Below are 27252 nucleotides of genomic sequence, written 5' to 3'. Positions count from 1 at the left end.
CCCAAATGCTGAACATGGTGGCACACAATTTTAATCCCAGCAGTGGGGGGCAGAAGTAGGGGGATGGTCATGAGTTTGAGGCCACCCTGAGACTACATAGTGAATTCCACGTCAGCCTGATCTACAGTGACACCCTACCTTTGGGGGAAAATAAAAGCCCCCAGGAGTGTTTAAAGTACAGCCCTGGTTGAGAACCTGCCAAGGTTCTAAAAAGCATCAAACCTCAACTTTTTGGAATGCTCAGGCTCTGGCACTTTCAGAGCAGGCTTGTGAGACTCATACAGAAATATTCAGACCCCAATGGACTTGGTGGTACAAGTCTGTCAGTCGAGGCCAGTCTAGCCTACAGAGTGAAGCCTTGTTCTGAAAATAAAAAATAAACCCAGGCCTTCTCTGTGGCTCATAGCCAGCTCAGAACTTCATTCCTCTGGACACCCATGTGCTTCATGCATGTCCACAGGGCTCCTGCTGCCTCAGTGGTGAATTGCGGAAGGTGTCCAGGATTCTGCAATCACTCAGGAACTGGCAAGAGTGGCTAAGTAAAAGTGCTTGACAAGTATGTAACACATGATCCTGTTTGCATAAGAAGAAACATTTATGCCTGTAATTACACATGCACAAAATCATATAATAAAGATTTTTTTGTTTGTTTGTTTTTCGATGTAGGATCTCACTCTAGTCTGGAATTCACTATGTAGTCTCAGGGTGGCCTTGACCTCACAGGGATCCTCCTACCTTTGCCTCCCTAGTGCTGAGATTAATGGCGTGCGCCACACATGCCACCACCACGCCTGGCTTCAATAAAGCTCTTGAATCATGTCTGCTATGAAGTTAACTGTAATGATTTTTTACTATATGCTTTTCAGCTTGGGTCCCCCCAACCCCCACGAGGTAGAGTCTCACTCTATCTAGCTCAGGCTGACCTGGAATTCACTCACTCTGTAGTCTCAGGGTGGCCTTGAACTCACAGCAATCCTCCTACCTCGGCCTCCAGAGGGCTGGGATTAAAGGCATGTGCCACCACTCCCAGACTTCAGCTTAGGTTTTTTTGTTTTCGATTTTTTTTTTTTTTTTCCGAGTAGGTAGGGTCTCGCTCTGGCCCAGGCTGACCTAGAATTCATTATGTACTCTCAGGGTGTCCTCGAACTCACAGCATTCTTTCTAGCTGGACCTCCCAAGTGCTGGGTTTAAAGACATGCACCACCCCACTTGGCTCAGCTTTTTTTTTTAAGTTGAAAAATAATGGAGCTATTTTTAGCATCTGAGAAAAAAAGGCTAGTTTCATTCTGTAATATCCAGATAATTTACATATCCACCTAAGAAAGTGTGGCAGTTTCATGGCAATTGAGCTTTCTCTAAAGGAAAATTCTACTGCCCCTTAAGTTTGCTGATTTACTAAAATAATTAAAATGCCAAGACATGAACAAGATACATTTGATTATGGACCATGTGGTGCTAGGGGAATGGCTGAGCAGTTAAAAGTGCTTGCTTGAAAACCTATCTACCCCAGCTTGAGTCCCCAGCACCCACCTGATGTAAAATGTAGCACAAACTGGGTGTGATGGCACACGCCTATAATCCCAGCACTGGGAGGCAGAGGAAATAGGATCACCGTGAGTTCGAGGCCACCTTGAGATTACATAGTGAATTCCAGGTCAGCCTGGACTTAAAAACAAAACAACAACAAAAAAGACAGCGAGGTGTCCAGGTGTGGTGGAGCACACATTTATCCTGGCACTTAGGAGGGAGAGAGAGATAGAAGGGTCACTGTTAGTTGGAGGCCACCCTGATCCTAAGCTAGAGTAAGACCCTAACCTCGAAAAACAAAAACAAAATCAAAAACAGAGAAACAGAATTTATCCCTCCTGTAACTCTGGAGCCAAGGCTGACCCCAAGGATCCCAGGACAGGGTTGCTGGCAGGGTTCCAATGGGAGCAACAGCTTTGTCCCAGCAAAGGTAAAGGGACGGGAGTGGATGATGCAGTTTGGAGGGGACACGGGTGTCATTTTTCCCCGAAACCTGATCTCAGCCCCCAGCATGGCCAGACCTTATATAGACACTAAGCAGTTGCTCCAGCTCAGCCTGCCAAGGGCATGAAGGGAGGTCACGGTAGCGGATGACGTCCAGGACATCTGATCCCAGAAGCAGTGCAGACCCCTGTTTACAACCTTCCCCACAATCTACGCCTCTTGCCCAAGTTCATACAGTCCTGCTCCAATAGGACCCCTGACCTTCTCCCCACCCCGACACCTGTTCCTCCACCCGCGAGCAAGATCACTCCTCTCCTTCCCTCCCACTGTATTTACAGCTCTCTTCCATCCCGGGGGCTTCCCTACTCGCCCGCGCGCGCGTGGGCGCACCCAACGATATTAACCTCTGCCTCTTCTCCCAGTCCAGCCCTGCTGTTAGTGTTACCCCCTTGCCCGCCCCCGTCGCTCAGACGTGAGCAACCCCTCTCCTGAGCCCACCGAGTTGTTGCCCACCAGCCCCGCGGCTCACCTGGCTCATATTTGAGGTAGATAATGGAGACAATGAAGTAGCTCAGGTCAAAGACAGGGAAAAGCGGTACCCGGGAGAAACTGAGCGCCAGCTCGCCCAGGCTCAGCGCAGACAGCAGCTCCATGGCGCCGCGGGTGCCACCCCAGGCCCCGGTCCCGCGCGTCCCGCCGCCCCGCAGCCCCAACACCGGCCCCCTCCGCCTTGGGTCCGCCCCCGCACGCCAGGCGCCGCCCCCGGCCCAGCCCCCCAAGGTAGGAGGGGCGACGTCTTCTCCCCGGCGGGTGTTGGAAAACCTAGTCCCGAGCTGCAGTCGAGTGTCCCAGGCCCGGAACTTAGGGGTCACCACGACCCCATCAGCGGAACGAGGTGGGGTGCGGGGCCCCACTCGGCGGGCCTGCCTCGCTCCAGACAAGATGCTTGTCCCCGTAGGGCTTAAGACCTATGTCTTTTGTGGAGCCACGTCACGACTCCTACTCCCCTCCCCCTAAGTCCCCCATCACATCACTCTGATCATCCTCGGTGATCCTCCCCTAAAACTCAGGGGTCAGGCAGGAGGCCTCTTCCCTATGAGACCCGCCTGTCCTAGGTGGTCCCCAGCTAAGACCATCCTATATATCCCTTAGGGGTCAGACCCCCTACTCTTCATGACGCCCTTATCCGTCAAGATAGAACGTCCTCAGTAAAGACCATTGAGTCCTTTCGGGTCCGTTCGGCTAGGACTGCTACTCGCCAGGAGACTTCCATCAGTCAGGACCCTCATCTTCTGTGTACCCTAGCCTACACCCTGATGTCCCATAGGATCCAATCGGTCAGCACCCTCAAGTCAAAACTCCGAGGTCCGTGCAGACCACTTGATAGCCCCCCCCTCTATAGATTTCCTCGACCTTCGTGGGACCCAAGTGGAACACCCCTGTGTCAGCCCCTCTGTCCCTGGAGCCTATTGCTCCAGGAACCTGTCCTTGAGGAAGCCCTTTTTGCGTTAATCCGCTGGGAAGACACTGCGCATGCACGGCAAGCGCGGACCTCATTTAGCCTAAACCGGTCAGCGCCGCCTTTAGGTGACGTCACGCGGCACCGGGCTCTTCCTCCAGATGCCCAGAGCGGGCACCGCTGCGAGGACGCCGGGGAGGCGGGGAAGGACAAGCTCTCCCAAAGGGGAGGGGCCTGCGGAGGGTCTGCAAGCCCTGGCCTTTCGATTGGCCCGCCACTGTGTGGTTTCAGGACTGGCCCATCGGCGTTTCTTTTCCCGCCTCTCCGGCGACTTCCGCTTCCGGGTCTGACGGATCCTTCGGCCGTAAGGATGATCGGGGACATCCTGCTGTTCGGGTAATTAGCGGTGGCAGTTGCGGGTAAAAGCTAGACGGGGCGGGGTGGTCTTAGTGAACGTAACTGTCCCCTCACAGGACGCTCCTGATGAACGCCGGGGCTGTGCTCAACTTTAAACTGTGAGTAGGCCGCGTCCGCCTGCGGCTCGCCCCGCGCCCTCGGCCCCCGCTCGCCCCGCGCCCTCGGCCCCCGCTCGCCCCTCGCCCTCGGGCCCCGCTCGCCCCGCGCCCTCGGTCCCCGCTCGCCCCGCGCCCTCGGTCCCCGCTCGCCCCGCGCCCTCGGGTCCCCGCTCGCCCCGCGCCCTCGGGTCCCCGCTCGCCCCGCGCCCTCGGGCCCCGCTCGCCCCGCGCCCTCGGGCCCCGCTCGCCCCGCGCCCTCGGGCCCCGCTCGCCCCGCGCCCTCGGGCCCCGCTCGCCCCGCGCCCTCGGGCCCCCGCTCGCCCCGCGCCCTCGGGCCCCCCGCTCGCCCCGCGCCCTCGGGCCCCCGCTCGCCCCGCGCCCTCGGGCCCCCGCTCGCCCCGCGCCCTCGGGCCCCGCTCGCCCCGCGCCCTCGGGCCCCCGCTCGCCCCGCGCCCTCGGGCCCCCGCTCGCCCCGCGCCCTCGGGCCCCCGCTCGCCCCGCGCCCTCGGGCCCCCGCTCGCCCCGCGCCCTCGGGCCCCCGCTCGCCCCGCGCCCTCGGGCCCCCGCTCGCCCCGCGCCCTCGGGCCCCGGCCTCCCCGGGCCCCCGCCCCACGCCTCTGGCCGCGCCCCCCACCCTGTGTTTCTGCTTTTGACACTCAGCTCCACCCAGAGACTTTTAAGTCCTTTCGGGCGCACTGCTCGTGTCCTTAGAGAGCCTAGGCTCTTCCCAAGAAACAGCCCTTCTGTGAATTCTTGATATCCTTGGACCACATTCTGTTCACTTAATTGGTTGCTGACGGAACCAACTAGGAAGGTCACGTCCTAGAGAGAGTCGTTGGACCGCGGGAGGTCACAACTTCTGAAGCATTACTACGGCCTTTTGAGCCGTCAGGGTCCGGGGAATGAACTGTATTTATATCCCATGGAAAGTGGACATTGCTTGCTCTGCTTTGTAGGAAAAAGAAAGACACGCAGGGCTTTGGGGAGGAGTCAAGGGAACCCAGCACAGGTAAGGCATATCTTCTGGACGCTAGAATTGCACAGTGCACGTCAGAGGGAAACGTATTTCTCACCTGGCCTATCCCACTTTTCTTGGTTTTGATTGTTTTATTTATTTGACTGAGAAAGAGGAGCAGAGAGAGAGAGAATGGGCATGTGGGCACACCAGGGCCTCCAGCCACTGCAGATGAACTCCAGACGCATGCACCCCTTTGTGCATCTTGCTAACGTGGGTTCTGGAGAACCTAACCTGGATCCTTTGGCTTTGCAGGCAAACGCCTTAACAGCTAAGCCATCCCTCCATCCCCCTCTTTTTTGGGGTGTTCGAGGTATGGTCTTGCTCTACCCAGGCTGACCTGGAATTCACTATGTAGTCTCTGGGTGGCCTCCAACTCATGGTGATCCTCCTATCTCTGCCTTCCCAGTACTAAGATTAAAGGCATGAACCTCCATGCCAGACTTTTGGTTTTGATTTTTTAAAATATTTTTGTTTGCAAGCCCTGAGAGAAAATGGACACTCCAGGGCCTCTAGCCACTGCAAACAAACTCCAGATGCTTGCACCCCTTTGTACATCTGGCTTTATCTGGGTACTGAGGAGTAGCACTCAGATCGTTAGGTTTTGATGGCAAGCTCCCAAACCGTTGAGCCATCTAACCCCCCCCCCCCCACTTTTTTTGAGGTAAGGTTCTTACTCTAGCTCACGCTGACCTGGAACTCACTCTGCAGTAACAAGCTGGCCTAGAACTCTCAGCAGTCCTCCTACCTCTGCCTCTGGAGTGCTGGGATTAAAGGCACACACCACCATGTCCAGCCTTGATTTTTTTTGTTGTTTTTTCAAGATAGGGTCTCGCTGTAGCCCAGAATGACAGTATGTAGTCTCAGGGTGGTCTTGAATTCTTGGCAGTCCTACTTCAGCCTCCCAAGCACTGGGATTAAAGGCATGAGCCACTACATCTAGCTACCTTATCTATCAATCAATCATCTATTTATTTGAGAGGAAGAAAGAGGCAGAAAGAGAGAGAGAATGGGTGCACCAGGGCCTCTAGCCACTGCAAATGAACTCTAGGTTCATGAGCCACCTTGTGCATCTGGCTATATGTGGGTACTAGGGAATCAAACCTGGGTCCTTAGGCTTTTCAGTTAAGTAAATACATTATGTGCTGAGCCATCTCTGCAGCCCTGATTTTTGCTTTTTTTTTTTTTTTTTAATGTTTAATGTTATTTATTTGACAGAGAAAGGGAGAGAGAGAGAGAGAGAGAGAATGAATGGGTGCACCAGGGCCTCCAGCCACTGCAAACGAACTCCAGATGTGTGCACCCCTTGTACATCTGGCTAACGTGGGTCCTGGGGAATAGAACCTGGGTCCTTTTGCTTTGCAGGCAAACACCTTAGCTGCTAAGCCATCCCTCCAGCCCTGATTTTTGCTTTTTGAGACATGGTCTCATATAGTCTCAGCTGGTCTTGAACTTGCTATGTAGCTGAGGTAGGCCTTGAACTCCTGATCTTCCTTTTTTTAAAAAATTTGTTTGTTTTTGAGGTAGGGTCTCACTCTAGCCCAGGCTGGTCTGGAACTCACTATGTAGTCTCAGGGTGGCCTTGAACACACAGCGATCCTCCTACCTCTGCCTCCCAAGTGCTGGGATTAAAGGCATGCACCACCATGCCCAGCTTCCTACCTCTAGTTTTGAAGTGCTGAGATGACAGATGTGTGCCACCACACCATGCCATTTGACATTGATGGAGTACCTAATGCATTGCTAGCCACTCTGTTGGCTGCTTTGACCAAGTGGGGAACAGGACATGTAGTCCTTGCTTTGTGAGACTTACCGGGCATGGTTCAGAAGCTCCTAAACAAGAAACTGATGATAAAAGACAAGTCTCAGGTGACGATGGTATATATCATGGAATGGAACATTGGTGGTATCGCAGGTCCTGCTTGGGAGATGGTGGAAAGGAGACCCTTTTAGGCAGTAGCATCACAGCCAAGGTGATGTGACAGGTGCCATTATGGAACACTGCCAAGGAACAAAGGTTTGCAAGACAGTTCAAGCTGGGTGAGGTGGCACACACCTTTATCCCAGCTCTCGGAGGACTGAGGTAGGAGGATTGCTGAGTGCAAGGCTGAGACTATATAGTGAATTCCAGGTCAGCCTGGGCTAGAGTGCGACACTATCTCAAAATACAAAGCAACTCCCCCCCCCACATAAAAAAGGAAAAATAAACACAAATAACAAACAAAAAAGTAATTGCTGGCCTGGAGAGATGGCTTTAACTGTTAAGGCGCTTGTCTGTAAAGCCAAAGGACTCAGGTTTGATTCCCCAGGACCCATGTAAGCCAGATGTACAAGGTGTTACTTGCATTTGGAGTTCATTTGCAGTGACTGGAGGCTCGGAAGTACCCATATTCATTCATTCATTCATTCATATTCTCTCTCCCTCTCTTTCTCTGTTGCACGCACATGCTTCAAATAAATAAAAATAAAAAATATAAGCCGGGCATGGTGGTGCACACCTTTAATCCCAGCATTCAGGAGGCAGAGGTAGGAGGATCACTGTGAGTTCGAGGCCACCCTGAAACTACATAGTGAATTCTAGGTCAGCCTGGGCTAGAGCAAGACCCTACCTCGAAAAACCAAAAAAAAAAAAAAATATATATATATATATGTATATATGTGTATATATATATATATATATATGTATATGTATATATATATATATATATGAATGATAATAACAGTAATAAAATAAAAAATATATTAGGCTGAAGAGATGGCTTAGTGGTTAAGTCACATATCAGTAAAGCCAAAGGACCCAGATTCAATTCTCCAGTACCCACATAAAGCCAGATGCACAAGGTAGCACATGTGTCTGGAGTTAGTTGACAGTGGCCAGAAGTCCTGGTGTGCCCATTCTGTCTGCCTCTTTCTCATTCTCTGTTTTTTTTCTCATAAATATATAGATAAATAAAATATATATTTTTAAGTGACAAAAAACAAGACAGGTGAGGGCTATAGAGATGGCTCAATAGTTAAAAGTGCTTGAGTATATCTGGAGTTCAGTTGCAGTGGCAAGAAACCCTGGCATGCCCATTTTTTTTTTTTCTTTACCAAATAAATAAGTAATAATATATATTTTTAAAAAGGTGTCTTGGGAGCCGGCTGTGGTGGCGTATCTTTAATCCCAGCACTTGGGAGGCAGAGGTAGGAGGATCGCTGTGAATTCAAGGCCACCCTGAGACTACATAGTGAATTCCTGGTCAGCCTGGGCCAGAGTGAGACCCTACCTCGAAAAACTAAAAAAAAAAAAAAAAAAAAAAGGTAGCTTGGGTATTATAGCACTTGCCTGACATCCTAGCACGTGGGAGGCTGAGACAAAAGGATGGAGAGTTACAGGTCAGCCTAGGCTATATAGTGAGAGATTGTCTCAGGAACCAACTAAACAAAGAAGACAGGTGGCAGGTTTTGCTGTAGGCCATGATTTTGTGATCCCTGCGGTAGAGCACCAAACTCATAATTCAATCTAGCAACTTCAATGAGAAATTTGTGTCATTCCCTAGTAATTGGGCCAAAAGCCCCAGAGCAAGACCTTCATTGGATAGACTTGGGTCATGTGCCCTTCCCAAGCCAATCAGAGGCTTCTGAGCTTGGTAGGGTCAGGCATTTGTTGAGTGCTGACAGTGGGGAGCTGTGTGTGTTACTGAAGCTGGGATCATACAGTCAAGTGTTTTCTCACCGCAGGTGACAATATCCGGGAGTTCTTACTGAGCCTCAGGTACTTCCGCATTTTCATCGCCCTGTGGAACGTCTTCATGATGTTCTGCATGATCATGTGAGTTCCCACCCCCAGCAACACCTACACTGTGTCCCACCCAGAGGTCATTCTCTCCTCTCACTCTGCACCTTTGGCTTACCCCTGCTTCCAGACAAGAACTCTCCAAGAGAGTGAGAACACTGGAGACCCGGCTAGGCTGGCTGCAGCATGGGTACCAGCTGGCCTGGCATCTGCCTTGAGCCAGAGGCTCTGTCTCTTTACGGCCCTCTGCTTTGCTTAATTTGTACTCCCAAGGTCAACACCCCAGCCTCCTTGCCAGAGTAAACAGAAATGATTTCTGCAGTCTTCCTGCCTACTGGGATTACAGGTGAATGCCACCACAAGTGACAGCAGTTATTTTTTTTTTTAATTACTCATTTATTATTTGAGAGAGAGAGAGAGAATGGGCGCACCAGGGCCTCCAGCCACTGCAAATGAACTCCAGACACATGCACCACCCTGTGCATCTGGTCTACGGGGGTCCTGGGGAATCAAATCTGGGTCCTTGGCTTAGCATGCAAGTGCCTTAGCCGCTAAAATCATCTCCCTTCAGCCCAGCAGTTACTTTTTTGTTTGCTATTTGTGCTTTTGTCTTTTGGGGAGTATTTGTTGTGTTTTGTTTTTCAAGGTAGGATTTCACGCTAGCCCAGGCTGACCTGGAATTCACTGTGTAATCTCAAAGTGGCTTCATACTCATGGTGATCCTCCTACTTCTGCCTCCCAAGTGCTGGGATTAAAAGTGTGCACCACCACACCTAGCTTTGCTTTTTTTTTTTTTCTCCTCCCAAGGCAGGGTATTTCTCTAGCCCAGGCTGGCCTTGAATTCACAGTGATCCTTCTACCTCTGCCTCTGGAGTGCTGAAATTAAAGGTATGCACCACCATGCCTGACTTTTTGTTGTTGTTTTGAGGTAAGATCTTGCTCTATCCCAAGCTGACCTGGAATTCACTATTTAGGCTCATGGCGGCCTTGAACTCACAGTGGTCCTCCACCTTTGCTGCCCAAGTGCTGCTGCCATTAAAGGCATGTACCACTACACCTACTTGCTTGTTTTATTTTTAAGAGAAGGTGTCATATAGCCCAGGATGGCCTCTAGCTTCTGATCCTCCTTCCACTGCCCAAGTGCTGGATAGATGACAGGTGTTTACCGCCATGCCTAGTTTTTTACATGGCTTCTAGTAATCAAACTCATGCCCTCATGCTTGCAATGCAAGCACTTTATCAATGGAGCCGTTCCTTGGGAGTATTGTTTGTAGTTCAGGCTGGCCTCAAATTTACTATGTAACTCAGGCTAGCTTTTAACTTTTTTAATCCTGCCTCAACCACCATACTTGGCAGTGTTTTTCGAGTAACCACTTCCTGTCTCATAGCCATTTTGTCCTCTGACTTTTCCAGGCTGTTTGGCTCTTGAGCTCCACACATGGAAACCAGAACTCACCTTTCCAGATGTTGAGGCTCCACTTCTCCAATCCTGATGATTTCAGGAACGTTTATGACCAGAAAACCAGGAACCTTCCTGGAAAACCTGAGCTCGTGGTGGGCTGAAAACTTCACCAAGATGTTCTGGTTTCCTGCCACACCACTGTGTTCAGAGATGGTGCTGCTTCACTCTAGGAACTGGAATGTCTGTGCATTGGGTTTCAGAACGTTTTCTGTAAGAGGCTGTGAAAACTGACATGCCCTAGAAAAAATGAATATATACAGATTGTTCCATTGTATTGGTATCCCCTTCTGCCCAGCTTTCACAAGCATCTGTTTTTAGATTTTTCATGGTGGAATTCTGATAACTCTTTTTGCTTAGCACATATAGACTAGCTTTGAACTTTTAATCATCCTTCAAAGTTCATTTATATCTGGGGATCAGCACCTCAGGGCTAGTTTGGAACCTTTTTGGGCCAATCTTGGGAGCCCTGTTTTCAAATTTTTCATTTGCCTGACACAGTTCACTCAGCCACTTGTCGACATGTCTGCTGTCCTAGGGACACCTATCTTCCTGTTTAGACACTAAGCTTAGTAAGGGCAGAACTGAACTGCTGAGGTGTTAGAGCTTTGGGGCAGAGGACCTGGAGGAGTTGGCAGGGGTGGGTAGGGTGTTAGGAAGTAGTGTGCTTTGTTTTCAAGCCCTTTGTTAAATAAAATGACTGTGCTTTTACTGAGTGTTGTTGGTAGCATACTTTGAAAGCGCCTATTCATTCTCTCTCCCCCTCTTTCTTTCTCTTTAATAAATAAAATATTTTAAAAAGAAAAAAGCTGAAAATGTATCATGTTGAGGACACATACCATGATTAACTATCTTACCATCTTCAGTTGATGACAAGGTCAACTGTAGCACAAGTTGGATTAGAACTCCCTTTGTAGCCTACAATGACCTTGAACTTCTGATCCTCCTGCCTCCATATCCTGATTGCTGGAATCATAGGCATGTACCATAATGCCCAGTTTATATGGTACTGGGGATAGAACCCAGGGCTTTATGCATGCTAGGCCAGCACCCTACTGAGCCACAGCCCCTATTCAAACATGGTTTTTAAATTTTCGGACAATCTTACTGGCTGTGTTCATGTGATGTGACTAACAATTGAAGCCCAGTTTTGTTTTCTGGATAGCGAGGGAAGATTTCAGTTGTTCTCCTGAGCCCTGGTGCAGCAGGACAGCAGTGTGTTTGATATTGAGCTGGCCTCTACTCAAAAGTGGGTTTGTATAGCCACCAAGATGTCATTAGGGAGGCATTCTTCTTTTATTCCAACTGTCTGATTATCTCCTTAACCAGATTTGAGTTTATGAAGTATTTGACAAGTCTCCAATAGTCTTCTTGTGATGAAAGATGAGCGATATATGTTTATAATGCAAAAGACAGGCTAGGGAGATGGCTCAGTGGCTAAAGGCATTTGCTTGCTTATAAAGCAAAAGACATGCTTTAAAGACAAAACAAGGGCTGAGAAGATGGCTTAGTGGTTAAGATGCTTGCCTAGAAAGCCTAAGGACCCAGGTTCAATTCCCCAGTATCCATGTAAGCCAGATGCACAAGGAGGCACATATGTCTATAGTTTGTTTTCAGTGCTTAGAGGCCCTAACATACACATTCTCTCTTTCTCTGTCTGCTTCTCTTTTTCTCTCTCTCAAATATTTTAAAAGGGGAAGTTTAAAGACAAGCCAGATGTGAACTCCACCAGGGACCTGTTTTTACCACTTCCCTTTTTTAAAGAATATTTTTTACTTTAATATTTTTAATTTTTTTTACTTTATTTTTGTTCATTTATTTATTTGAGAGAGAGGGAGAGAGTGAATGGGCACGCCAGGGCCTCTAGCCACTGCCAACAAAGTCCAGACGCATGCGCTCTTGTGCATCTGGCTTACATGGGCCCTGGGAATCAAACCAAGGTCCTTTGGCTTTACAGGCAAAAATGCCTTAACTGCGCTAAGCCATCTCCTAGCCCTTATCACTTCCTTTTGTCATTATGACGAGGACAAGCTCTGGCTCACTTCCTGTCTTTGGCACCTGAGTTCCTGGTGATGTTTGCTAATGTCAAGAATTCCTCCAGGAGAAAAGATCTATAGAAAATTGGAAATTCCTACCTTGTGTGTTTCTCCAGTAGAAAGTAGGGAGGTGTTGAGCATGGTGGTCTAGTCCTATGATCCCCAGACTTTGGAGGATGAGATAGGAAATGCTGTTAACTTAAAACCAGCTTGGTCTACATAATGAAACCTTATCTCAAAAAGATGCTAGAAAGATGGGTTCGTGGTTAAGGCACTTGCCTGTGAAGCCTAAGGACCCAGGTTTGATTCTTCGGGTTCCACATAAGCCAGATGCACGTGGTGGCGTATGCATCTGGAGTTTTTTTATAGTGGCTAGAGGCCCTGGCATGCCCATTCTCTGTCTCCCTTTGTCTCTAATAAATAAATTAAAAAAAAAAAAAAGCTGGGCATGGTGGCAGAGGTCAGTGGATCGACGTGAGTTCGAGGCTACCCTGAGACTGCATAGTAAATTCCAAGTTAGACTGAACCTCAAAACACAAACAAACAAATAAAACCTGGGCATGGTGGCAGCACATGCCTTTAAACCCAGCACTCCAGATGCTGAGGTAGGAGTCTCACTGTGAGTTCAAGGCTAGCCTGAGACTAATTTCAGGTCAGCCTGGGCTAATGCAAGACCCTGCCTTGAAAACAAAAAAACAACAAAGAAAAGGTGGCGGGGTTGATAGCTCAGTGATTAAAGACATTTGCTTGCAAAGGCTGCAGGCCCAGGTTCATTTCCCCAGTACCCATGTCAAGCTACATGCACAAAGTAGCACATGAGTCTGAGTTCATTTGCAGCAGCAAGAGATCCTTGTGTGCCCATACTCTTTCTTTCAAATAAATTTTTTTTTGTTTATTCTCTCTCCCTTTCCCACTCTCTGTCTCAAGTAAAAATGGGAGGGGGGGTGCTGGAGAGATGGCTTAGCAGTTTAGGTGTTTGTCTACAAAGCCAAAGGGCCCTGGTTCAATTCCCCAGGACCAATGTAAGCCAGATGCACAAGGTGGCACATGTGTCTCGAGTTTGTTTACAGTAGCTGGAGGCCCTAGTGTGCCCATTGTCTTTCTCTCTCTTTTTCTCTCTCTCTGCTTTCCCTCTCTCACTCTCACAAATAAATCAATATAACTTTCAAAAAATGGGCTGAGTTGGAGAGATGGATTAGTGGTTAAGATGCCTGCATAGCCTAAGGACCCAAGTTCTATTCTCCAGGTCCCACATAAGCCAGATGTACATGGGACTGAAGTTCATTTGCAGTGGCTAGAGATCCTGGCACACCCATTCTCTCTCTCTCCCCGCCTCTCTCTGTCTCAGATAAATAAAAATAAAAGCTTAAAAAAAGGGGGGGAGGGCTGGGCTTGGTGGTTTAAGCCTTTAATCCCAACACATGGGAGGCTGAAGTAGATGATCACTATGAATTGGAGAACAACCCTGGGCTACAGAGTAAGTTCCAGGTCAGCCTTTTCTAGAGTGACACTCTGACTCAAAAAACAAAAAACAACAACAACAACCTGCAAAGCCTAAGGATGCAGAAGGTGGCACATGTGTCTGTAATTTGTTTGCAGTAGCTAGAGGTCCTGGCACACCCATTCGCATTCTGTCTCTCTCATTCAAATAATAAATAAATATTTGAATATTTTATTTTTATTTATTCATTTGAAAGAGAGAGAATGGGTGTGCCAGGGCCTCCAGCCACTGCAAATGAACTCCAGATGCATGTGCCCCCTTGTGCATCTGGCTAACGTGGGTCCTGGGGAGTCGAACCAGGGTCCTTTGGCTTTGCAGGCAAATTCCCTAACTGCTAAGCCATCCCTCCAGCCCAAATATATATATATATACATAAATACAGCTGGATCCGGGTGTGGTGGCACACACCTTTAAAGGCTACAGAGAAGGAAAGGGAAGGAGGACAGATAATATAGGGTGTCTTGGTTGGGTGATTTCTATCATTAATGCAAACCTGACTGCAACAGCCAGGCATGGTGGTGGATGCCTTTAGTCTCAGCACTTGGGAGGCAGACGTTGGAGTATCACCATGAGTTCGAGGCCACCCTGAGACTACAGAGTTGAATTCAAGGGCAGCCTGGGCTAGAGCAAGGTCTGGACCCTGTCAGAGTGTGTTGTGGTGTGGCATGGGGACAGCAAGTAACAAAGCCACAATATACAGCTGAATTGTAATCTGCCTGGTATGGGGCAAGTACTCCTGAAGTCATTGCTGTTTGGGATGTATTCAAGATGAGATGGCTGTAGATTGCTGTTTGGCTTTTAAGTGTGTGTGTGCGCGTGTGCACACACACACGCACATGCACATGCATGCAAGTGTGGAGGTCGGAGTACAGCTGGGGATGTTGGTTCTCCCCTTCTACTTGTTTGTCACTGGGAAGGTCAGACTAGCTAACCTGGGAATGTTTAAGATTCTGACTCTGCCTCTCTATGCTTCAGGTGCTTTGGGATAACAGACAGATGTATATGAGTTTGAGTTCAGCCTGGGCGTGAGTGAGACCCTATGTCCAAAAAACCCAAAATAAATAAGTTAGAGGCACTGGAGAGATGCCTCAGCAGTCAAACACTCTTGCTTGCAAAGCCTGATGGCCTGCATTTGACTCCCCAGTACCCACATAAAGCCAGATTCACAAAGTGGTACATGCATCTGGAGTTCCTTTGCAGTGGCAAGTGGCCCTGGTGCACTGATTCTCCTATTCCCCTCTGCTTGCAACTCAACAGAATTTTTTTATTTTTATTTATATATTACATATATATACACTTTTGTTTTTAAAATATTATATTTTTATTTATTTGCGAGAGGGAGAAAGGCAGAGAGAATGGGCGCACCAGAGTCCCCAGCCACTGGAAAAAAACTCCAGATGCATAGGCTTATGTGGGTCCTAAAGAATTAAACCTAGATCCTTTGACTTTGTAGGCAAGCACTTGAATCATTAAGCCATCTCTCCATCACTTTTTTGGTTTCCTTGCTCTAGCCCAGGCTGCCCTTGAATTCACTCTGTAGTCTCAGGGTGGCCTCGAACTCATGGTGATACTCCTACGTCTGCCTCCCAAGCGCTCGGACTAACGGCACGCACCACCATGGCTGGCTGTTGCAGTCAGGTTTGCATTAATGATAGAAATCACCCAACCAAGAGGAGCTTGTGGGAAAAAAAGAGGTTTATTTTGGTTTATAGGCTTGAGGGGGATGTCCCATGATGGCAGGGAAAATGATGGCATGAGCAGAAGGTAGACATCACCCCCTGGCCAACATAAGGTGGACATCAGCAACAGGAGAGTGTGCCAAACACTGGCAAGGGGAAAGTGGCTATATCATCTATAAGCCCGCCCCAACAATACACTGCCCAAAAGGCATTAATTCTCAAATCTCCATCAGCTGGGAACCTAGCATTCAGAACGCCTAAGTTTATGGGGGACACCTGAATCAAACCACCACATTCCGCCCCAGGCCCCTATAAACTGATAACTATACATGATGTAAAATACAGTGCATTCATCCAACTTTAAAAGTTCTCATACTTTTTTTTATCAATTCCAATGATGTTCATACATCCCCATAGTCCAAGATCTTTTAACTGAGCCATAATACCAAAAAATAACCTCAAAAAACCCATAATGGCACAGAATAAACACTCATACCACAAAAGATGGCATCAGGCATAGCAAAGAATATTCAGTCAATACAAAATTTAAAACAACCAGGGCAAACATCAAATTCTGTAGCTTCAAGTCTAACAACTCTAGGCAGTGACAAGTCTCTAGTATTCCAATTCTGCCCCTCCAGCTAGGTCACTCACAGTCCTGGAAAACTTCATCTTGGGCTGGTAGCTTTCCTTAGCAACCATCTCATGGTCCTGGCATCTTCATGGGGGTCTCCATGGCAATCCACAGTTCATCCTCATGGCCCCACGGGGTCCCCATGCAGGCGACCGGTGAACCTGCTTCACACTGCCCATGGCCATTTCCAAAACACAAGACCGTGTTGCAAACTCAATGACCCTCTCTTTCCTGCATATATTATACTCCACAATCCCAGGTAGGGTGGCAATTTGTTAATCCAGGGGGGAATAAAGCAGACTTTGAAGAACAGGATACTCCTTGAGCACTCAGGCCCCTTCAAAAGAGTCTACATTCCTGCTGTTGCCCCAGTGCAGGTCAGTTGGCCCAATCTCAAAGGTTGTAATCTCTCGATTGCAGCTGAATGGGCAGCAGTTCACCCAAAGATTTTTCTTTCTGTGCCATATCCCTCTGCTCACACCAGTTCATTTCTACACAAAGCAACCCTGCACAACTTCTCAGGACATGGACATAACAGCAAACCTCACACAAACTGCTAGCCTAATCCAAGCAAACCTCTTTCTCACCCGCATTAGCCAAACCTCACAGTCCATAGTTCTTACTGCATTCAGGTCTTCCTACTCTCACCAGAATAGTCCATCAAGCTGTACTTACAGCACTGCAAGGCGTCTCTTGGGACAAGGTTTCAAATCCTTCCACATTCCTCTTGAAAATCAGCTCCAAAAGGCCAAAGCCACACAGTCAGGTGTCTAGCAGCAATTCCACTCCTCGGTACCACTTTATTGTTGCAGTCAGGTCTGCATTGCTGGTAGAAATCACCCAACCAAGAGCAGCTTGTGGGAAAAAAAAAAAAGGGTTATTTTGGCTTATAGCCTCAAGGGGGAAGCTCCATGATGTTAGGAAAAACAATGACAAAAAAAAAAAACAAAGGGTGAACATCATCCCCTGGCTCTCATAAGGTGGACAACAGCAACAGGAGAGTATACCAAACACTGGCATGGGAAAACTGGTTATAACACCCATAAGCCCGCCCCCAACAATACATTGCCCCAGAAGGTGTTCCTTCTCAAATCTCCATCAGCTGGGAACCTAGCATTCAGAACACCTAAGTTTACAGGAGACACCTGAATCAAATCACCACACCGGCACAATTTTTTTTTTTTCGAGGTAGGGTCTCACTCTAGCCCAGGCTGACCTGGCACTCTGTAGTCTCAGGCAGTTCTCAAACTTACTCACAAACAAATATTATCCTGGAGCTGGAGAGATGGCTCAGCAGTTAAGGTACATGCTTGCAAAGCCTAAGGACCAGAGTTTGATTCCCCAGTACCCATATGAAGCTAGATACACAAGGTGGTGCATACATCTGGAGTTCCTTTGTAGTGGCTAGAGACCCTGGTATGCCCATTCTCTTTATCTGCCTCTTTCTCTCTCTCAAAAAAATAATTTTTAAAAATATTTTTTTGAGAGAGAGAGAGAGGAAAAAAAATGGGTGTGCCAGGGCCTCCAAGCCACTGCAAACAAATTCCAGACACACATACCACCTTGTGCATCTGGCTTATGTGGGTACTGGGGGATCGAACCTGGGTCCTTAGGCTTGCACAGGCAAGTGCCTTAACCTATAAGCCATTTGTCCCGCCCAAATAAGATACTTCTTTTTTAAATTTTATTTATATGAGAGAGAGAGAGAGAATGGGCATGCCAGGGCATTCAGCCACTGCTAATGAACTCCAGAAGCATGTGCCACCTTGTACATCTGGCTTATGTGGGTCTTGGGGAATTGAACCTGGATCCTTTGGGTTTGTAGGTGAGTACCTACACTTCTCCAGCCCCCAAATAAAATACTTCTAAAAAGAAAGGGAGCCAGGTGTGGTGGTTACATGCCTTTAATCCCAGCACTCAGGAGGCAGAGAGATAGGAGGATCGCAGTGGGTTTGAGGCTAGTCTGAAACTCCATGGTGAAGTCCAGGTCAGCCTGGGCTAGAGGGAGATACTACCTAAAAGAAGAAAAAAGAAAGAGCGAGCAAGGGTCTAAGGAAAGGCATAGACATTTAATAAAAACAAGAGTTTGGGGCAAAAAGGAGCAGCCACACAGTCTTTGGAAAAACATCACTGATGGCTGGCTAGGACAGAATTGCCTGCCAGCGGGGGCAAGTGCAGTGGTGCAAGAGAGGGAAAGAAAGATCTGCCAAGGAGTTCCTCAGTACTGGCATTCCTCCAGCCATCAGAAAGCCAAGGAAAGTGCTGGGCAGTCATGGTTGCTTCTCTCCAGAGTCTGTCTTAGTCTCAATCAGTGCTGACCTTAGAGAAGAAGATTGGAGGATTTGTTTTCCATTGAGCACTACAATGATACTGGCAGCTAACCAGGTAGATTTTTCTCCTTCAGACAGGTGTAACAAAGAGGAAGTAAGAATTTATGGACAGCAAACTCCCTCTAACATAGGGAGGGGCTCCTGACTGGTTGCTGCAGACCACAGAAGTGGATTGGAATTTCATTTCTTTGGAATGTCCTTTCCATCACCTTCCCCATTGCATTGGTCCTCAAGGATGCAGGTTCTGTTCCTATGATGTCTCTGGGTTTCTTACTGAATCCTCTGCCTTGATCCAATCCCCTGCCTTGATCCAAGTTCCGTCCTGTCCATGAAGGGGTGAGCCTACCCTGATGTTATCTTTTGGAAATGGAAACCATGTGGTAGAGATCCCAAGTCCTGATGATGTCTAAACCTGGGATCTGGGGCAGATCTGAGCCTAAGAGCTGGGACTCATCCGGCACCCAGGAACCATGTGGGAGAGCTGAGCCAGGACTCCAGTGTCATCTTGCCCTCCCAGGTACCTACTGCCCTAAAGTCTCCAAGACTGAGGGGCCATTGTTCTCACATGAACATTGGAAGAGACCTACCACACAGCAAGGAACTATATCAGGTTCTCCTTGCTGCTATAAAAGTACCCCAGTGTCATGCCTCTTAACAGCATAGCAGAGTTGTCTGGAGATTAGAAGGCTAAATGGGGGAAGGGATTCCTTCCCTTCTCCAGCTTCCTCAGGTGCCTACCTCCCAGGCTGCTGGCCCCTGTTTCTGCAATGTTCCCTGAATCACAGCAGGCCTGTTGGAAGTCTAATTTAGTCTTGAACTCTCTGTAGTCTGGATTTCTGCTTTTTTATTTTATTTTTGAGGCAGGGTCTCATTCTAGCCCAGGCTGACCTGGAATTCACTATGTAGTAGTCTCCGGGTGGCCTTGAACTCTTGACAATCCTCCTATCTCTGCCTCCCATGTGCTAGGATTAAAAGCATGCACCATCATGCTTAGCTAGCATTTCTGTTTTGATAGACCACATGTTTGTCACCATCCACCTGGGACTGGTTGTCAGCCTAGCAGTATGAACAGTGCTCACGTCGTCACTTCCCCTGCAATTTCTGGTTCATGGCAGATGTGGTAGTGGTGGCATATCCCATGGTGGGCAGTCTGCTAACTTCTTGTCTTATCAATGGATCTTGGTTCTCCTCTGTTTTCTCTACCATCTGTAAAATAAAGCAGATTCTCCAAACAAGAGTGAGAGCACCTTGAGTAAATGGGGAATATGCAAATTTGAGTGATGGGCGGGGGTGCAAGCCTACTCTTTTTTTCCCCAGAGAGTAGCGGGGGAGACTATAGAAGTCTCTAGAGTCAGTGCATGCCTTTAATTCTAGCCCTCAGGAGGCCAAAATAGGAGGGTTGCTGTGAGTTCAAGGCTAGTCTCTGACTTCATTAGTCACAGTGAGTGCCAGGTAAGCCCAGGCTAGAGAAAGACCCTTACCTGGGAAAAAAAAAATGGAATTTAGGCCAGGCCTGGTGGCTCATGCAAATAATCCTAGCACTCAGAAGGGAGACGTAGGCATATCGCCATGAGTTCAAAGTCAGCCTGGGACTACAGAGTGAGTTCCAGGTCAGCCTGAGCTACAATGAAATCTTACCTCAATAATAAAAAGACAAAAGCTAAAAATGTAATCATACACTATGGTCCTTCATGTCTAGCTTCTTTCACTCAATATTATGTGTTCATCCACTTTGTAGTATATGCTAGTGATCCATTCCTTTTCATGGCTGAGTCATAGTCCTCTGTGTATATGTGCCTGTTTATTCATGTGCTGGTGACATTTGAGCTGTTTGCACTTTGTAGCTATTATGAACAGTACTGCTGAGATCTTTAAAGTGTACACATATATTTTCAGTTGATATGATGCAGGGGAGATTTCTAGGATAGGCTGAGGCATATGGTGGTTGCCAATCCTTCTTCAAACTGTGCCCAGACTGGACAGAGTGTGGCTTCTGCTGCATTCTCTTGGCTAAAGCAAGTCACAGACCCAGCCTGGAGTCAAGGTGGGTGATGACACAAGTCCAAAGAGTTTTATACAGTAAGTATTCAGTAGACATTACTCCCTGTTGTTACTTTCTTTCAAAGCATTGTTTATTTGCATATGTGTGTATATTGTATGGGTGTGCCAGAGTCTCTTACTGCTCACTACAAACACCACAATTGAACCTAGGCTACAGGCTTTCAAGCAAGTACTTTAAAAGCTGACCCATCTTCCCAGCCCATTATTTATTTATTTATTATTTAGTAAGGGAAAGAGGCAGATAGATAGTGAGTAGCTGCGCCAGGACCTCCAGCCCCTCAAATGAACTCCAGACTCATGCGCCATCTTGTGCATCTGGCTTACATGAGTCTTGGGGAATCAAACCTGGTTCCTTTGGCTTTGTAGGCAAGTGCCTTAACCTTTAAGCCATCTCTCTAGCCCAGTTTTGTTTGTTATTTTGAGGTAGGGTCTCCCTCTAGCCCAGGCTGACTTGGAATTCACTGTTGTCTCAGGTTGGCCTCAAACTCACTGCCATTCCTCCTACCTCTGCCTCCTGAGGAGTGCTGGGATTATGATAAGAGTGTGTGCCATCATGCTGGCCCATTACTTTTTGTTTTTGGTGGAGGTATTGGAGGGTTTTGGAGGTTGGGTCTCAATATAGCCAAGGCTGACCTGAAATTCACCATAAATATATATATGTTGTTTTTTGAGGTAGGGTCTCACTCTAGCCCAGGCTGACCTATAATTCATTATGTAGTCTCAGGGTGATCCTCCCACCTCTGCCTCCTATGTGCTGGAATCAAAGGTGTGTGCCACGCTTGGCTATATAGTGTATTTTAAAATTTTTTATTTATTTGAGAGAAAGAGGGAGAGAGAGAAAGATACACACACACACACACACAGAGGGAGAGAGAAAGAGGGAACACACCAGGACCTCTAGCCACTATAAACAAACTCCAAACACATGTGCCACCTTGTGTATCTGACTTACGTGGGGTCCTGGGGAATTGAACCTGGGTCCTTTAGCTTTGCAGGCAAGTGCCTTAACCACTAATCAATCTCTCCAGCCCTAATTTATTATTTTTATTTTGGTTTTCTTTGGTGGGGGGGTTCAAGGTAGGGTTTCACTCTAGCCCAGGCTGATCTGGAATTCACTATGTAGTCTCCAGCTGGCCTGGAACTCATGGTGATTCTCCTACCTTGCCCCGCCCCCCCCCAAGTGGTTGGATTAAAGGTATGTGCCACCACACCTGCCTATTTTTCCCCCCAAATTTATTTGAGGAGAGAAAGAGGCATATAAAGAGAATGGGCACACCAGGGCCTCTAGCCAGACACATGTGCCACCTTGTGCATCTGGCTTTATGTGGATACTGGGGAATCAAACTGGGTCCTTTGGCTTTGCAGGCAAGCACCTTAAACTCCATCCCTATAATATATTTTTTACTCACTCTTTATTATTTTTTGTTATTAGACATGGACATATTTTGTATGTAAAAATCACATGTTGGTACCATGCTTTCCTTCCTCCCTGCCCCTTTTCTTTCTTTTTGGTTTTTAGAGGTAGAGTCTCACTCCGGCCCAGGCTGACCTGGAATTCACTATGTAGTCTCAATGTGGCCTCAAACTTACAGAGATGCTCCTACCTCTTCCTCCAGAGTGCTGGAATTAAAGGCGTACACCACCATGCCCGGCGCCCTGCCCCTTTTCTGAAGAGGCCTCCTTCCTTGTTGGGGATGCAGGTCACCCCATGGAGATTGTGGGCCATATGTGGAGGTGGGAGGAGAGGCAATGTCTGTGCAAAATGTTCCAACTGTGGCTCTAACAATCTTTCCGCCCCCCTTTCCGCAAAATTCCCTAAGCCATGTTCAGAGCATTTTAAGTCTTCTTCAGGGATGGGCACTTAGGAGCATCTGAATCTCTGTTTTGGTAGGTGTTGAGAGTCCTCAGTACCTTTCTCCATCACCCTTGTGCTGATATCAGCTTAACTAAGAAAGCAGCATTCTTGCTCATTTCCCCAAATCCTCTGTGGTTTCAGCTAGGGCTGGGATGGAGTGTGCTGGGTTGTTTATCTCCTCAGGTTCAGTTCCCATCTGAAAAAGAGAAGCAGATTTTCCACTGGAAAGTGAAGTTAGCACCGGTTAAATGGGATAACCATTATTTAGAGAGAATTAAAAGGGGTTAGACAATTACCTGCACGTGTGTGTACACACAGACACACAGACACACACACACACACACACACACACACACACACACAATTGTTTTTTTGAGGTAGGGTCTCATTGCAGCCCAGGATGACCTTGAACTCACTGTAGCTCCAGATTGGCCTTAAACTCACAGGGATCCTCCTTTCTCTGCCTCCCTATTGCTGGGATTAGAGGTATGAGCCACCACACCTGGCTTATGCTTGTTGTACTTCTGCACCCACAGGCCCCTTCCAGTCCATAACACTATCACAATGGCAAACTAGCCTTTTTTTTCTTTCATTTTTTCCCCCTTTTTTGAGGCAGGGTCTCACACTAACTAGCCTAGGCTGACCTGGAACTTGCTGTCACAGAGATCCTCCTACCTTCTGCTTCCCAAGTGCTAGGAATAAAGGTATACTACACCACACCTAGCCCCGTCATTTTTTTTTCCCAGACAGTTTCTTCCATTTTATTTTTATTTTTCAACCACAACAGCTATCTCATTCCTACCTCTAAATAGACAGCAACCTGTTTAGAGAGCACGTAGGCCATCTTATTTGAGGTAGAGTATTAAAAGGAAACTGATTTAGCCCCACAAGATGGTTGCTGAAGAAAGTCTTCCCCATCCAGAATATGCCTCCTCAGTCCTGTGTGCTCTGATCCTTCAAATACCCCTCCTATGCTAAGAGTGGTCAGGGAGACTTAGGAAGTTGTCATAGCTGTTGCCCAGAGAAGGCTGCTAACCTTCCAAAGGCATGGTACACTTCTTGATGGTGGAAGTCTTTTTTCCTGGGGTCTTTGGATAGGGCAACAGCATCATGTCCTTGGTGATGTGAGAAGCTGTCTAAGTCTCCAATGGTGCCCTGGGTTGCCCTTTGTAGTCATAAGACACCCCAATGATGACACCAGTAAAGTCCTTGCCCTCACTGCTGCTACCTTCCTCTTCCATTGCATTTTTTTTTTCTCGTTTTTTGAGGTTATTAGAGAGTCAGAAAAAGACAGAGAGAAAGAGACAGAGAGAGAGAGAATGGGCGTGCCAGGGCCTCCAGGCACTGCAAACAAACTCCAGACACATGCACCCCTTGTGCAGCTGCCTTGCATGGGTCCTGGGGAATTGAACCTGGGTCCTTTGACTTTGCAGGCAAATGCCTTAATCGCTAAGCCATCTCTCCAGCCCTCCATTTCATTTTGATGGTGAGAGGTTAGGCTCTTTGCAGTGGCAGGAGAGAGACATGCTCACATGGTTTGGCTGTATGACACAGATGTCACCTCATTCAACCTTCAAGGTGAGCAAATGAGTCTTGAAGAACCATGTCAAGAATGAAGCATGTTCAGAAGTGACCTAGTACCAGAAAACAAGATGTTGCTGGTTACTGCCATCTTTTTTTGAGGCAAGCCCAACAGACTGGCTTTTTTGTTGTTGTTGTTGAGAGAGAGAATGAGGGCGAGAGTGAGAGAATTGGTGCACCAGGGCCTCCAGCCATTGTAATCTCCAGATGTGTGTCCCACTTGTGTGCTTGTGTGACCTTGCATATTTGTGTCACCTTGTGCATCTGGCTTAAGTGGGACCTGGAGAGTCTAACATGGGCTCTTACGCTTTGCAGGCAAGTGCCTTAACTGCTAAGCCATCTCCCCAGCCCCCCACCTTGAGACAGAAAGAGACAAAGAGGGAATGGGCATCTGGCTAACATGGGTCCTGGGGAATCGAACCTGGGTCCTTATGCTTCCCAGGCAAATGCCATAACTGCTAAGCCATTTCCCCAGTCCCCCCTCCTTTTTTTTTTCTTTTCTTTTTTTTTTTTTGAAGGGTCTCACTCTAGCTCAGGCTGACCTGGAACTCACTATGTAGTCTCAGGCTGGCCTCAAACTTACGGTGATCCTCCTACCTCTGCCTCCCATGTGTTGGGATTTAAGGCGTGCGCCATCACACCTGGCTCCCCACCTCCTTTTTACTTTATTTTATTTTTAAATTTTTATTGACATTTTCCATGATTATAAAAAAATATCCCATGGTGATTCCCTCCCTCTCCCCTCCCCACTTTCCCCTTTGAAATTCCATTCTCCATCATATTACCTACCACCACCTTTTTTGATCCAGGGTCTCATACAGCTAAGCCTGATCCTGCTTCCATCTCATGAATCCTGGGATGACAGACATGTTCCACATGCATGGCAGCCTTATGTTTTATACGCTGTGTTGCAGTCAGGTTCACATTGCTGGTAGAAATCACCCAAGAACAGTTTGTGGGAAAAAGAGGTTTATTTTGATTTCCAGGTTTGAGGGGAAGCTCTATAATGGCAGGGGAAAATGATGGCATGAGCAGAGGGTGGACATCACCCCCTGCCCCACATATGGCAACCAACAGGAACAGGAGAGTGTGCTAAACACTGGCAAGGAGGAACTGGCTATAATACCCATAAGCACGCCCCCAATAATACACTGCCTCCAGGAGGCGTTAATTCCCAAATCTCCATCAGCTGGGAACCTAGCATTCAGAACACATAAGTTTATGGGGGGGACACCTGAATCAAACCACCACGTACTCATATTACTACACAACTAGTTTACTTTAATATTCTGCTTCTACAGTGCTTGGGGGGGTATGGTGGGACTCAGTTTCTTAAACACTCCCTGTATTATTACCTTTCTCACTGCTATAACAAAAACACCTGCTCAAAAATAAAACCTACCTTACAAAAGCAATTTAAGGGTTTATTTTTCCATACGTTCAAGGTTACAGCCTAACTGGTGGTAGGAGCATGTAACAGCTGGTCACATTGCATATGGTATTAGGAATCACTGATGGATGCTGGTGCTCAGCTTTCTTTTCTTTTTATTATCAACTTCTGTAATTATAGACATTAAACCATGATAATTCCCTTCCCCCCACTTTCTCCTTCACCACTCTACTCTTCATCGTATCCCCTACCCCTCTCCATCATTCTTTTCAAAAAAATATTTATTTTTGTTTGAGAGAGAGAATGGGTGTGTCAGGGCCTCCAGTTGATGTAAAGGAACTCCAGATGGGTGTGCCACCTTCTGCATCTGGCTTATCTGGGTCCTTCAATTATACTGGTCTTCTGTAGGTAGTGCCAGGCACTGTGAGGTCATGGGTATCCAGATCATTTTGTGTCTGGAAAATTGCATTGTAAGGATTCCTACTCTTCCTTTGGCTCTTACATTCTTTCTGCCACTTCTTCCTCAATGGTCCCTGAAAGTGTGATAGAGATGTTTCAGTGTTAAGCCACCTGAGATTATAGAGCCAATTCCAGGTCAGCCTGGGCTAGAGTGAGACCTTACCTCACCATACACACACACACACACACACACACACACACACACACACACACGGACACATTTCAGAGAGAGAGAGAGAGAGAGACTGAGAATGAGTTGGGTGCACCAGGGCCTCCTGCCATTGCAAATGAACTCCATATCCTCCTACCTTCACTTTCCAGGTGCTAGTATTACAAGTGTGTGCCACAATTCTGGCTTCATTTCACTTCCTTTTAAATTTAACTTGCTCTAGCCCAGGCTGACTGGGAATTCACTATTAGTCTCAGGGTGGCCTTGAACTCATGGCGATGCTCCTACCTCTGCCTCCCAAGTGCTGGGATTAAAGGCATGGGCCACCACGCCTGGCTCATTTCTTTTTTCTTATTTTTATTTATTTATTTGAGAGCAACAGAAAGAGAGAAAAAGAGGCAGATAGAGAATGGGCACGTCAGGGCCTCCAGCCACTTCAAACTCCAGATGCATGCACCACCTTGTGCATCTGGTTTACATGGGTTCTGAGGAATCAAATTTGGGTCCTTAGGCTTCACAGGCAAGTGCTTTATCCGCTAAGCCATTTCTCCAGGTCCTCTTTTCCTTTTGAAAAATTAAAAAAAAAATATTTGAGAGAGACAGGTAGAGAATGCCAGGGCACTCTAGCCTCTGCAAAAAAACTCCAGACACATGTACCACGTTGCTGGTTTATGTAGGTTCAGGTGAATTGAACCGAGGTCCTTAGGCTTCCTAGGCAAGTGCCTTGACTGCTAAATCATCATTCCAGCCCCACTCTGCCCCCTCCCCCCCAGGCAGGGTCTTGCTGTAGTCCAGGCTGGCCTAGAACTCACTGCAATCCTACTACCTCTGCTTCCCAAGTGCTGGGATGCATCACCACCCAGCCCAGCAAATTACAGTATTTTGCTGTGTTTACAAGTTTTTTTTTAATATTTCATTTTTATTTGAGAGAAAAGCAGAGACAGAGCTAGCGAAAGAGAGTACAAGCATGCCAGGACTTCTGGCTACTGCAAACGAACCTCAGATGTATGTGCCACCTTGTGCATGTGGTTTACGTGGGTCTTGGGGAATTGAACCTAGGTCCTTTGGCTTTGTAGGCAAGTGCCTTAACCATTAATCCGTCTCTCCAGCCCTACCTTTATTTTATTTTTCCCTTGGTAGGGTCTTACTCTAGCCTAGGCTGACCTGGAATTCACTATGAAAACTCACAGCGATCCTCCCACCTCCGCCTCCCAAGTGCTGGGATTAAAGCCATGCACCACCACACGGGACTCCCAAGTTTGTTTTTTTTTTAATATTTTGTCTATTTTTTTTTCCGGTTTTTCGAGGCAGGGTCTCACTCTAGCTCAGGCTGACGTGGAATTCACTATGTAGTCTCAGG

At 47.6% G+C, this 27252-nt stretch overlaps 2 protein-coding genes across 3 annotated transcripts in view; one reads left to right on the top strand and one right to left on the bottom strand.

Annotated features, from left to right (window-relative positions):
* The window catches only part of Tmem38a (transmembrane protein 38A), a 38945-nt gene extending 36283 nt beyond the window's left edge, over positions 1-2662 (bottom strand). For both annotated transcript variants that reach the window (XM_045142214.1, XM_004665974.2), the window contains exon 1: positions 2501-2662. In XM_045142214.1, coding sequence (XP_044998149.1) covers positions 2501-2624 — 124 coding nt within the window. In that variant the 5' untranslated portion in view covers positions 2625-2662. The remainder of the gene's footprint in view (positions 1-2500) is intronic.
* A 1054-nt stretch (positions 2663-3716) lies between these two features.
* Smim7 (small integral membrane protein 7) lies at positions 3717-10908 on the top strand. Its single transcript, XM_045142452.1, has 5 exons — positions 3717-3826; positions 3904-3945; positions 4902-4954; positions 8684-8774; positions 10152-10908. Exons 1-5 carry the CDS (start codon positions 3801-3803, stop codon positions 10165-10167), a joined length of 228 nt encoding a protein of 75 aa, XP_044998387.1. The 5' UTR covers positions 3717-3800; the 3' UTR covers positions 10168-10908.
* Positions 10909-27252: the final 16344 nt, after the last annotated feature.

This window comes from Jaculus jaculus, chromosome 1 (genome assembly GCF_020740685.1).
Source record: "Jaculus jaculus isolate mJacJac1 chromosome 1, mJacJac1.mat.Y.cur, whole genome shotgun sequence".
Taxonomy (NCBI): domain Eukaryota; kingdom Metazoa; phylum Chordata; class Mammalia; order Rodentia; family Dipodidae; genus Jaculus; species Jaculus jaculus.
Note: the sequence above shows the minus strand (reverse complement) of the source record. Positions and strands in the feature narration are given on the sequence as shown.

Coding starts and splice junctions, on each gene's coding strand:
- Smim7 (XM_045142452.1), top strand. CDS start 3,801: ATGATCGGGGACATCCTGCTGTTCGG. Junction 3,946..4,901: donor GCTGTGCTCAACTTTAAACT/GTGAGTAGGCCG, acceptor TCTGCTTTGTAG/GAAAAAGAAAGACACGCAGG. Junction 4,955..8,683: donor GTCAAGGGAACCCAGCACAG/GTAAGGCATATC, acceptor TTCTCACCGCAG/GTGACAATATCCGGGAGTTC.